Here is a 13,869-nt window from a genome sequence, read left to right on the forward strand (position 1 = left end):
ATGAAATTAATCTGTGAATGTATTTAAATGCCTGTATTACCTGGAAATGGGCTTGAAATGTATAAATTCTAATGATACATTTTCTTTGTTACTGTATTTATCCAATCTGCCTTCATAACTTTAAAAAAATATATTTTTAGTTAGTAAGAAAGATAAAGGAGATGGATGGATGTTTCAATGCAGCCAAATTTAAGATATAGTTATTCTCATTTACATATTTTTCTGTGTCTGTTGTCAGACAATGGACCAGTGGTCATTACCAAACTGCAGATTATTTCACAATAATAACATTGCACAGAATAACAACAGGAGCTGTGCTGTGAGATCGACGATACTGACATTTAAAATAAGTGATGGCAGAGAAGGTCTAAAGTAAAGAACAGAAGGTTGTCAAAAAGCAGCTGTGACCACATCTAAATGAGCTCCAAACATGTATTTATACTTGTTAAAGCTGTAATCCAGGGACTTAACATGACATAAATGAACATCCATTATATGAAAGTCCTGGCCAAACAAGTTGACACAATGCTTAAGCCTAACGTGGGAAAGCTCTCTGTATTTCTCAGTATACTGGAGTGTACAAATTGTGCTGTCTAGCGTCTGTGGCAACTTCTACAGTGGCGCACCAGAAGTGAGGCATTTTACGTTAACAAGCCAGAAGAGGGCAGAGAGTGGAAAGACTGCACTGTAGCAGTAGTTTTTTACGCACTTTTAACAAATATAGCGTGTACAAAGTGACTTAGAGAACATGATGTAAGTTATTCATGAAGGTGTTTGAATTTCACCACTGATTAGATCCCTTTGTAGCGTGAGATATTCTGACAATGAATCATGAGGCCCTAATGCGAGGTGTGGTTGTGTCCTTGTTGAAGGTATTAAATGTAATGACACAATCTGCTAAATGAGTTGTGATGGTCATGTGTTAGTAATGTGAACAGATATGTGTGTTGTGTAAGACAGCAGCTGAAAGTATGGTGGAAGCTATGGCTTGAATTCTAGAAAGCATCCAAGAAAAGTTTCTATGGATACTCCACATAAAAAAAAGAAACTCAGTGTTCATAAGGAAATATTAAAGTCAGAAAGGAAAGCGATTAAGATCGAGGAAAAACACAGAGCTTGTCATAAGCGCGCTTTGACAGGTTTTGTGTAATTACTCTCACTGCCAGAGAGGGGGAGACAAAAGTTCGACACAGAAGTTTTAAACACGAAAAACAACAGAGATTCTGTGTACATTAAGCTTTAGCCAGAGGCTGACAATGCACTAAAATACGAGATTTGAGCTTCTTTCTTTTGGCCATTACTTCGCTTGGAGAACAGAATCTGAGGAAAAGTTCAAATGCCCCTGGCCCAATCATGCTCCTTCACCAAACCAAGTCATATTTCTATCATAATCTCTACAAATATGATGTCAATTTAGATTTTAATTATGCCTGAGATAAAATCAGACCATTTTCTGGTCAGCAGCAAGTCGGATAATATCATCGTCACCACATATTGAGTTGGGCACTCACACAGAAATCATGAATAACTTAGCACGTCGTCTCACACTGTTCACATCCTCTCACATGGCAGAGTAACTCCAACTACACACAAGTCATGGTTGGATGATGCCACACATCATCGACAAATCTGAAAAGACGGCATCACCAACACCATCATGAATAACTGAACATAACAGCTTCCAGCGACACTTTCAATGAATAATATATCAGAAATAAACGGAAAAACTACTTCTGACATCGAACCATACACTTAACCAACCAACAGCCGCTGCTGTGTGGTATGTCTGTTGTAGGAATACATCTTAAAACACATAAAATATATACTCAAAAGACTCAATGAAAGACCTAACTATAATTACACATTTCTGTTCACGTTACTAACACATGACCATCACAACTAATTTAGGAGATTGTGTCATTACATGTAATACCTTCGACAAGGACACAACCACACCTCGCATTAGGGCCTCATAAATCAATGTCAGAATATCTTACACTACAGAAGGATCTAATCAGTGGTGAAATTCAAACACCTTCATGAATAACTTACATCATGTTCTATACGTAACTTTGTACACGCTATATTTTTTAAAAGTGCATGAGCTGTTACATGCTAAATAAATCTCCTGTTTTTTAATAGAATATGACAGTCAAGATGTATCGTATTATGTTTCTTAATGCTGTAACTAACATATTTATCTTTATCACATAATTTCATACTCACAATCAATACATTATTCATTCATTCATTATCCTTAACCACTTATCTGCACTCGGGTCGCAGGGGGGCTTGAGACTATCCCAGCTGACATTGGACGAGAACTGGGGGAAACACCCTGGACACGTCACCAGACTATCACAGGGCTGACACACAGAGACAGACAACCATTCACACAGCCGGTGGGCTGCAAGGGTATTTGCGCAGCCAATGCAATGTTTGCAACATTGTTACTTATCAAAATCATCAAATATTCAATCATGAAAGAAACTAAAGAATATCGTTCTGTCATTATCCTTAACTGCTTATCCGCATTCAGGTAGCGTGAGGCTGGAGCCGATCCCAGTTGACATTGGGCGAGAGGCGGTGAACACCCTGGACAGGTCGCCAGACTATCACAGGGCTGACACATAGAGACAGACAATCACGCTTTCATTCACACCTAAGGGCAATTTCGAGTCACCAATTAAACCTATGTGCTTTTGTTTTTGGACTGTGAGAAAAAGCCGGAGTACCCGGAGAGAACCCACGCTGACATGGGGAGAACATACTCCACACAGCAGTACAAAAATGGCCCAGGCCTCTTATGCTTATGCAACATCAAACATGCATCTTTGAGACTTTACCAGACATTTCTTTACACTGTGCGGTGGCTGGTAAGCAGGTTATTACCTGTCCAGAGAGATTGTAGTTAAACCCCAGTTCCCTCGATATGGTCCAGTTTGCGTGGTCCTCTACTGCATTCATATCTGGGTATTTGACTGAACTGCTGAAGTGGTCAAACTCTAGCTCCAGACATGGGGTTTCCTGGATAACGAGATTAAAAGGATATCATCACATTGTATAAGTTACAGTTTCTCACAAAACAGTCAAACTCTTAATTTGATATGAAAACCTTTCTTATGCCTCATTTAAGGCACAGTTCCCATTGGAAATGAAGCGTGTGCAGTGCAAATTGTTTTTAAGTCAAGAGGCTGAAGTTGAATACCTTATTAGGGTTTGATCCAGTGACTCCTATGGGGTTGAGGAGGTCTTCAAGGCCGTGAGGAACAGGCCAGAGGTTCAAAGCCATCTTGTTGGCCACCAGAGTGTGAGTGTAGTCAAACAAGTTGATATTACCCCAAGCTAGTGGACAGTGCTCCTAAAGGGGAAGAGAGTAGACACAAACAAATGGTGAATCATTTTGAATCAATAAGGCTCTTGACTAACATATTCTAGGAATTGAAGTGTGGAAATCTCATTAAAGAACAGGTAGTTATTTTCATGGTTTTTTTATGGTTTCAAGGTCAGTGGTTTAGAGAGATGTTGCTATTAGCTTTTCAACAAATGCAGATAAGCGTGCCTGTCTGCTGAAATAGTGAAAGCCAGATTAAATGGCAGAAAACCCTGCAGAAAAAGTTGCTGTTACAGCACTGACTGCCTTCACGATGCACAATGCAATTCCAAGACTGTTTCGGGACCCCAGTATGCAGAAATATTCAAATACAATATGTGAAAGTAACACATTTATGCAAAAAAACTGCATGGTTCTTGCCCAAAACTGTGTAGGATTAGCATAAACTGGGCATGTCTGTAAAAGGGAGACTCTTGGGTACTCACAGAAGCCTTTACATTCAAAGGAAAATGGGCTTGCCAGTTTTTCCCTCTCTAAAATTTAGCCGTTGGTAGCAATGGATTCCTTAGGTCTTATTGTTTCATATATCAACATCATCACTGCGGCATTAAAGACGAGCCTGCTATAGCCACTAAAAGAAGAAAGTCCGCCAAAGACACAGACATCCTCAAGGTGTTCAAGAGGTTAAACTCCAAATTTGATGTTTAAAAGTGCATGCGTTAATTGGTTTTGGCACAAGGGAAAGTAAAATCATAAGGTCTTGGCAAAATGCACCACCGTTTCATCATAAGATATAAAGGTACTCATACAAGCTTTAAAACTACAGTTCTCCTTCAACCACAGCTACCAAGTAAGTCTTCGCAAAGGCTGAGTTGGCTGAGGAAATGTTAAAGATAACATCTTGATCATCAGAGTAACTCTTCACTAAGGGGCAGCAATGGTGAGGCAGACAGAGTTACAAGCAGACAGCCAGTCAAAACGCACCTATTTATAGTAAGTGCTGGAACAAAAGGCTGCTGTAGAGAAGTGTTTATCTTTCATTCAGGTGGGGCTTGAAAGAGCATCCGTTAACCTGACCTCAGTCTAGCACTGCGCAGCACGGGATAGGGCTCACCCCAGGTGTCTGTTACAATATCCATGTCTGGCATTCATTGATACACTACACACACATTCACACACACACACCTCTCTCTCTCTTTCAGCTTTTCCACCAGAGAGAAATTGAAGAAAAATCTGTGTGGGTGTCTCTTATGTGTGTCAGAACCAATGCAAAAAAAACCCCAACATAGACACACACCAGCTGCTGTACACCACATGGTTTCTCAACAGAGTAAAACACATGAGTGAAGCATATTCTAACATGAATGAATGGAAAAGTCCCTTCTGTTGATTGTGTTTCTGTTGATGTTTTCTGCCACCACAGTGCCCATGGCTGATTAGTAATTAAACAGAGCCAAAGACGATACCACAGCTCCCATTCACCTTGGACACATATACTCGGGGCAGACTTACACACAGGGTAGGCTAGGTTCATATACCAACACCAGCACATGACACACACACACACACACACAGGCTCTTATACATATAAGTCCCTTCAGGATGGCTTAGCATGGCGGTGTTAAAAGATTTAGACACATGAACCTAATCTGCTTTCTGCTATCTTAAGACCTTGACATCTGCAGAAATGTCCATCAATCTCTAATAAAGAATACAGGTGCATCTCAAAAGTGTATTTATGTCAGTAATTCAATTCAAAAAGTGGAAATAACACATTATATAGATCTATTACACAGAGAATGAAACATTTCATGTCGTAATCTATTTAATTTCTTCTAATTATGATGACTATGGCTTAAATTTAATGAAGACCAAAAATTCAGTGTCTAAAAAAAATTTTTTTTTTTAATTTAAAAAGTATGTTTAAGATGGAAATGTTGGTCTCTGAAAAGTATGTCCATCTATATGCACTCAATACTTTGTTTGGGGCTATTTTGACTACTGAAAATGGACTTTTCCACCATATTCTAATATATTGAGATGCACTTGTATTGGTATTTGATCAGGCAATTAGTTTCCTTTGGCCTACATGACCTCAGTTATAGATTCTTTAAATAATCACTCAAATTTGTTAAACTTCCTGTCAATTTAAGTTGCACTGCGGAGACATTTCCTTGACCGATATGTCTCCTACCTCCTTGGCTCCCTTCCTGCCTTTGACAGAGCAGATGGAGAGGCAGAGTCTGGCAGCACGGGGTATGTCTGGGATGTACATATCATAGGTGAGCCACTCGTTCCACCTGTAGATAAAGAATGAAATAGATAAAGTGATCATTTAAGGGCACAACAAAAAAGCCAGAAACAATCTCAAGTTTTGGCTGAGTTGAGCAGATACTTTCAGAAAACAAAATTTAGACAATAACACATCAAAAAAGATACCTCTGTACCAAAATGATTTTGATAATATTGTTTTAACAGGCCTATATAAAAGAGACAGTATTCCTTTTACTTCTCCAGAGGTGTAAGAGTGGACCAGACTTGGGTTTAATGGTAATGTAATACAGCAGTTTAGAGTTACTGACCAGCACTAAACTGTTAACGTTACCCTCCTGTCTTAGACTACTTAAAGTAAATTAGCAGTGTAAATAGTTCAAAGCACTGTGAAATAAAGAGAAAGTGAATTATAGGAGTATATATTTCCATTTTTGGGAAACACAATTTATTTATTGCATTTAATTAATCTAACAGATACTGGGTTAACTTTTTACTGGATTCTTACTGTGTTTAGTTGTTATGGAATGTATAGCGAAAAGCTCTTCCAAGTTATTGTTGTAATTAAGGTGTCTTACAAAAAAGGAATTGTAATGAAGGGTGTGCAGTTACCTGGGGTTGGAGCAGGGTACTCTCTGTGTGTTGACATTGTCACACATCTGTTCACCTCCATGGTAAATGCCTGTTCTCACATATATCTAGAAATAAAAGAATAACAAGATAAGCAAAATAAAATATGCAGGTAGAAAAACAACAAAAAGTTGTGATATATCTTCACTTCAAGACGTGTAAGGAATGTGCCTATAAGGCAACTTATCTCAGAGGTATACCAGTAATAGTGTGTAACAGCTTGTCACGTTAAATAATCATTATATACCAGTGGAATGCAGTCTGGCAGTTTTGTAAAGCGTTGCATTAACACAAATGATACATGACAGTACACCAACATGAGCTACCAGAGCTACTTTCCTCAAGGTGTCTGTTCACATGAGACCTAGAAAATGAGTGTTTGTTTCCACAGACACTATGCAATGCAACTGAAATAACAACCAATTGCTGTTGCTCAAAAGCAAATCTTTATTCATTAATCTTCAAAAAGAACTTCTCCTACCATCCATGTAAGAGTAGAGCATTAAAGCCAAGGCTCTGTTTAATCTGACTGATGAACACAGACACTAGTTCATGTGAACACTGTGCATCCCCACCTTGTCTATGTCCCGTATATTGACGTTAACATAGGTGGCACACAGGATTCGGATTCGCAGGGTTCCGTTGATGGTCCACAGCGACTTGGCAGCTGCCTCGCCATTCATATAGGACGTTGCGGTAGAGATGCGTCGAGAGTATGACGGCATGACAAAGTTATCTGTAGGCAACTGAGTGTATAGGCTGTCCTTAGCCATTAACATCAGGTTTGGCATCCTGGCCAGCATGATGCAACTACGGATATACTAGAGGGAGAGAGACAGAGAGAGGGAATGACGCAAAGCAGGATGGTTAGAAGGAAAGCACACAGAGCTGCTAGAGTTACAGTGTGCGTAAGTGTAACCAGTGATATCTGCTGGCCATTTTCCAGCAGCCTAGGAGTGACTGTGGAGGAAACAGTGACACTTTGTGCATCTTCTACTTTGATTTGGCTCACATGGAGTTTTTCCAGACTCTGAACATGGGCTCTTATCACATGCATCAGAAAATGTTTTTGACATTGTCTCAATAGTTACAATAAATAAAGGTTCTGAAATGGATCAGGAGCGGCACAGTGGTGTAGTAGTTAGTATCCATTAGGTACTTTTCCCTCTAGTGAGCTGCTATGTGTGTGACTTGGGAGAGCAACATCACCTGCCTCAGGTAGGTACTTTTCTGAGCCGCTGCTAACTACAAGTGCTGGTCAACGAATTAGAATAATTTGAAATAGTGCAATCATTAAATTCTTTGAATGCATTTTTTGTGCAGAAAGCAAATCAGGTGTTCACCGCACCTGTCCTACTCGTTAGACTAATCTAGAGACAGAACTCGTTACCTGTAAAAAAATTTGCTCAGCTGAGCTTTCCAAAAGGCCCATTTAGGCCATTTAACTGTGACACTGTTGTTTTATTGAATTAGAATAATGGAGAAACCGTTTCATTGAATTAGAATAAATGCTCGAATTTTTGTTTTCTGTGAAGAGTGTTCACTGTGCAGTATAAAGTCAGGGTTGAGTAGAATTTCTAAGTTGTAAAATCAATCATGGGTAAGCAGCGCAACCTCTCAACCGGAATAGTGGCTCAAATTCAAGCCCTTCGCCAACAAGGCTTGACCCAAACTAAAATTGCTGAGCAGCTCGGCATCAGCCAGTCTTCCGTCTGCAAAGCTCTCAAGAAAAACTGCAGCAAGCGCACCAACTGTTCCGGCGTCCGAAAAACTTCTGCTCGCGACAACAAGCAGCTGAGAAAGATCGCAGTCAGCAACCGGTTCAAGTCCACTTCCGAGCTCACCGACTTGTGGAACAAGCAGACCGGCGCTGACGTCTCCAGATCAACCACTTACCGTCGTCTGCGCGAACTCGGCTTCAAATCTCGCGTTCCAGCAGTAAAACCGATGCTGAACAAGAAACAAATGGCGAAACGGCTGAAGTGGGCCAAAGAACACGGCGAGTGGACTGCTGAAGACTGGCAGAAAGTGGTCTTCAGTGACGAATCACGCTTCTGCATCTCCTTCGGTGACCAAGGTCCTCGTGTCTGGCGTCGTGGTGGCGAAACCTACAACCACGAGTGCGTGAAAAGATCCGTCAAGTTTCCCCAGAGCGTTATGGTCTGGGGATGCATGTCCGCTCGAGGTGTAGGGAAACTCTGCTTCCTCAAGAAGACTGTCAATGCTGCCGTATATCAAGATGTTCTGGAAACGTTCCTGATTCCGACTGTTGAGGAACAGTTCGGCGAAGAAGACTTCAAATTTCAACAGGATCTTGCACCGGCTCATGCGGCAAAGTCGACCAAAGATTGGTTCACTAAAAAACAGCTTGAAGTTTTGGCATGGCCGGCCAACTCGCCTGACCTCAATGTCATTGAAAACCTTTGGGCCATCGTCAAGCGGAAAATTCGCGACAGAAAGCCTACTACGCTGGACCAACTGAAGCAGAACATCGCCACTGCCTGGGAAGCTGTGAGTGCGGAAACTTGCGACAAGCTGGTCAAATCGATGCCGCAGAGACTTCAGGCAGTCATACAAGCCAAGGGGGCAGCCACAAAATACTGAGAAAGTGATGATTCTAATTATAATAAAAATTATTCTAATTCAATGAAACGGTTTCTCCATTATTCTAATTCAATAAAACAACAGTGTCACAGTTAAATGGCCTAAATGGGCCTTTTGGAAAGCTCAGCTGAGCAAATTTTTTACAGGTAACGAGTTCTGTGATTAGTCTAACGAGTAGGACAGGTGCGGTGAACACCTGATTTGCTTTCTGCACAAAAAATGCATTCAAAGAATTTAATGATTGCACTATTTCAAATTATTCTAATTCGTTGACCAGCACTTGTAGGTGACGCTGATTGGATACGGTTGAGGCAGGATATGACGTGGGTAGAACTTGACACAACCACAATTATTATTATTTCAATCTCCTCATCAGTGGCTCACATCCTTGTCTGGTGCACAGTCTCCAAGACCAGGCGTACAAGCACAACGAACAGTAACACAGAAACCATCTCCTCTTCTTTCATTTGATGTCTCGACTGTTTGGACTTGCCGCGTCAGTCTGTTGTCGGCGTCACATTACTGACATCACGGTCAAAATTGTTGCTGAATTATCACGCAAGTGTCGCAGAACTATTGACGTCACATACGAACTCCATTAGTTAGCCGCTACAAAAGTACCTGTATGGGAACAGAGGCTGCGGGGAACTAACTAATGGGCGTAGCCAATCACTCACACGCAACACTCAAAGGACGCTTTCCAAAAAGTACTCAGTGGAAACATGCCTGTTAGCACCTCACAGCAAGAAGGGTTCCAGGGTGACCCAGAACGTGGCTGCGTGTCTGGTCTTCAACCAGCCCAGGAGAGCACATGTCACTCCGCTCCTCATCTCTCTGCACTGGCTCCCGGTCACAGCCCGCATCAAATTCAAAGCCTTGTCTCTTGCCTACAAAATAGCAACCGCCACAGCCCCTTCTTATCTAAACTCCTTTGTTCAGGTCCACAAACCCTCCCGTCCACTACGCTGCTCGAGTGAAAGACGTCTGGCTCCTCCACCGCTGAAGGCCTCTGCGTCTCAAACCAGACTCTTCTCCTCTGTAGAGCCCCGGTGGTGGAACCAACTTCTAAACTCCATCCGTTCCGCTGAGTCCTTCTCAATCTTTAAGAAGAGACTGAAGACCCTACTCTTTATTGAACACCTTCACTCTTGATCTACACTGACGACTATGACAAGTATCGCACTGACCGCTCTTGCGACCTATAAAGCACTTGAGTCCTAATGGACTCAAACTTAACCCACGGCACTTACTCTTGCTATGTTTCTTGACTTCATCCTTGCTTGTGTTGTATTAACTCTCATTTGTACGTCGTTTTGGATAAAAGCGTCTGCTAAATAACATTGTAGAATTGTAGATAATATAAGGTATTCCTTCTATCCGCAATATCCATTAGGGGGAAATTACCCCGCCACTCGCCTAATGTCAGCTGAGATTGCTGCCAGCCCCCCCTGCAACCATAGTTAGGATAAATGGTTATGGATTATGAATTAATAATTAAATGGCTCCATCTTTGACTATGTCCTGATACAGATTTATAGTTTTATGGGTTTCTGTGCAGACATCCCCGAACTATGCCATCTACTTTTTGTCTTGAAGTCATTAAAGTTGTTTCAACTCTTCAATCATCGCAGCCAGCACCATTGACTTATATTCAAGATTCACTTTATTGTCCCACATTGTAGGAACATTAGAATGGGCTGAATCCGTAAAGCACATTCAGCATACGTAAAGGCATTCAACATAGGTAAAACAGCTACAGGAAACAAGAATCATACCCAAGGAATATTAATAATACCATACCATAGTATCATAATACTAAAACATACACAGATTCTACCAGAGATTTAAAAAAAATATACATAAAAAGTGCTGCCAATGGAAAATATTCAATCAATATTAATAATAATTTAAATATTTCTTCATGCTCTCTATTATCATTTAAGGTTTACATTTTCATGTATACATTTTTAATAGATTGGTACCCTTGTGTTTCTTACCTTATACTGGCTGATAGGGTACTTTTCCAGCAGGTACTCATCACAGCCACAAACTTTGAGGATGTATTTACCCTGATATTCCTGGACACACATCTTCAGCTGCTCTGGGGACAAGAGCATGCTGCGTGTCTTCTTGCGAATGGCCTCTGCAATCACCTACAGGACAAAATGTATTAGACACCCGTCAATTAAATTGAATGCTGAATTTAAAAAACCAAAACGGCTCATGATGACTGATTCATTGTCTTTTCATTTTAGTACATACTCATCTCACCTGTTCAGGCACACAGTCGTGGTTTATCTTCAGTGTATACTTTTGTTTGTCATTGTTTGGAGAAACAATCACCCAAATCACAACAATAATCTGACCTAAAGAAAGAGACGGACAGAGAAAAGAGAAAGCTAAGAAAAAAAGAATCAATAAATCAAATTTTACTCCAGCAGTAACCCACAAACAATAACCACCCACATTTAATTATTCTGAGGTCTGAGCGTATTGTATTGAGCTTCACAGTAATAGCACCTCAATCAATTAATTGAATGGTCTGCTCAATCTGTAGGTCATATCCATTTTTAAGGCTGGCAAGGAGCAACTGAGTATTGATGAGAGGCAAACATGTTCACTTCTTGCCCCCTGTTACGCTTGATTTATTGCTTTATTTTATCAAAATAAATAATTTAGTATTTCCTTTGTTTCTCTTTTCCTGTGAAACCAGCTAGATTGTCCACTGAAGAAATAGACTAAAGCTGTTTAGCCTACCTTTGTCCAGTTTGCTATAGATGTGTTTGGGAAGTTCCTGTGTGGATTCTACATTGGGTGGGTAAACATACAGCGCTCTACTGTGGGGCCCGCTGGCATCTCTCAGCTCCACAGAGTCTTTACAAACATTCAGGATGTTTCTCCTGAAGTCCTGAACCTCAGGGTCCTTCACAAGGTCGAACTCACACACAGGCATACCAATGGCAAAACCTGAGAGAACGGAAAGCAGAATGTGTGTTTGTTCAGGCCATTTTGGCTAGATTGGTCTGTTTAGAGATACAGTAACATAAACTTTTCCTCATCTCTCTGCTAAAGGTTCCTGAAACTATACAAAATAAATGTAAGTAGCTTTAGTACATGATTTCTGCATATTACATCAAGCTCAAAATTAACCTATCAACATAGCTTCGGTGAGTTCTTTAATTCCCAACTTAACAATATACACATTTTAGTAATGTATAGACACTTTAACTCAATAAAGGTATAGTCTTTCCCATTTATTCAAAAAAGCAACTATAAAGTATCTAGCAAATTAAACAATAAATTGCTTAAAATAACTATTTTGCTACTCTGAAGCAAAAATTGTTCTTGTTTAACTGAACAAGAAAATATATTCAGGATCAGTCATTTTCCAAACTATATTTTAACCGACTTTTTTCTTTCTTTTTTTTAACAAACTAGTGTTTTCAGAAGAGTAAAGCCTCTCACCAATCTCTCTGTTGAGGATCTTTTCCTCTCTGTTGCCAACTGGTTCAATGACCTTGAGGAAAGGCTGGAAGAGTCGAAGATCACACAGCCTCCGGGTCTCATCATAGAACTCCTCCCGCTCTGCTTCCTGCAGGCAAGAAAAAAAAACAGAGGCTTTGTTCAAACATTTCCACTTTCCTTTTCCATGAAAACCGATGGTGAATTTATGCAACAGCTGACAGCCATCCTGCAGGTGTAGAATTGTTGTTTTGGAAGAGTGCAGTGGTGTGTTTTTAAGCACAGAGAAGCACTCTCTAAGGCATGTCCAAACTATTCCACAAAGGGCCGTGTGGCTGCAGGTTTTCATTTCAACCAAGCAAAACACACAGTTTGACCAATCAACTGTCTGAAGACTGAGATCAGTTGATTAACTGAGTCAAGTCTGGTGTGCTGCTGCTTGGTTGGAACGAAAACCTGCAGCCACACGGCCCTTTGTGGAATCATGTGCTTGGTTTTGTTGAGAGGCAAGCGAGATGTGAACTACTGATTTCAAGAGCCTCTATTGAACAAAACGTGGAGGCAGGGTTTGATAAGTTCAGTCAATAAATTCAAGTTAATAAGTTTAGCACCTACAGCAGCTTGAGAAAAATTACTGTTCACCTTTACAAACAGCTTTTCTGGGGTCTTTCCATCAAAAATTTCCATGGTGTTTACTCATTTAGATGGACACCTCTGCAAGCCAGAAATTTAAATTGAGATTGTGAGATTGTTCTTACCTGTGTAACACTGACAAAGATATAGGACGTCTCCTCCTGCAGGAGGTGATGGAGGGGATATTTCCTGGCCTCCTTAAACAGCTCATGTTTGATGGTGATGAGCGTGGCCTCACGGAGACACTCCAGGGTCAGAATCATCCCATTAGGCAGCAGGCAGTCCACCAGGATCCTGCAGACATGCTCAGTGTTATAATAATATGTTGACGTCTCACTTAATCATTTACTTGCTCTCTTTGGGCATGTTACACTGTTAGGAGTTTCTTCATATGCAATAAAGTATATATAAACAAAAAACATTCTGACAACAATCCCTAAATTATTACCTAATTTAATAAACATATGGGCATGAACTTTGGAGATATTTTTATATTTGTGGTACACATGAAATTAGTAGGTTGGGGCTATTTGACTTGAAATACTTGAAATGGACTTTTGCATGATATTCTAATGTATTGCGATGCAGCTGTAATTGCCGAGGCATGTGTACCCCCCCCCCCTAGAAAAAAAAAAAAGTACAACATGCATTTAAACAACAAAAGGATCCAGTAGGTTATACCTTGGCGGCATCAAGTGGATGCCCCATAGCTCCCCTGAAGACGGCCTGGGAGGCATCTTCCTCTCTGTCTCCCAGCTCAGTCACAGAGTTAAGCTGTAGGGCACAACCTGAAAGATAACAACAATTTCATAATGTAAAGCAACAGGTTGAAAGTCCTGTTCAACTTAATGCAACAAAACCTAGCAGGGTTTGTTTGTTACATACTTGATGCTTCTGTTCAGAATGAGAATGTTTGACCAACTTGTTTTGAAACT

General features: G+C 40.6%; 1 protein-coding gene across 1 annotated transcript in view; it reads right to left on the reverse strand.

Moving 5' to 3' along the window:
• The window catches only part of LOC131977480 (phosphatidylinositol 4,5-bisphosphate 3-kinase catalytic subunit alpha isoform-like), a 31,411-nt gene that overhangs the window by 14,393 nt on the left and 3,149 nt on the right, over positions 1-13,869 (reverse strand). The window contains exons 3-13 of the mRNA XM_059340805.1: positions 13,616-13,722; positions 13,060-13,228; positions 12,305-12,431; positions 11,597-11,806; positions 11,111-11,205; positions 10,837-10,992; positions 6,811-7,056; positions 6,218-6,303; positions 5,529-5,634; positions 3,209-3,361; positions 2,893-3,027 (exon numbers count right to left, since the gene is read on the reverse strand). Of these exons, the coding sequence (XP_059196788.1) occupies positions 2,893-3,027; positions 3,209-3,361; positions 5,529-5,634; positions 6,218-6,303; positions 6,811-7,056; positions 10,837-10,992; positions 11,111-11,205; positions 11,597-11,806; positions 12,305-12,431; positions 13,060-13,228; positions 13,616-13,671 (1,539 nt within the window). The 5' untranslated portion in view covers positions 13,672-13,722. The remainder of the gene's footprint in view (positions 1-2,892; positions 3,028-3,208; positions 3,362-5,528; positions 5,635-6,217; positions 6,304-6,810; positions 7,057-10,836; positions 10,993-11,110; positions 11,206-11,596; positions 11,807-12,304; positions 12,432-13,059; positions 13,229-13,615; positions 13,723-13,869) is intronic.

Source organism: Centropristis striata, chromosome 9 (assembly GCF_030273125.1).
Source record: "Centropristis striata isolate RG_2023a ecotype Rhode Island chromosome 9, C.striata_1.0, whole genome shotgun sequence".
Lineage (NCBI taxonomy): Eukaryota > Metazoa > Chordata > Actinopteri > Perciformes > Serranidae > Centropristis > Centropristis striata.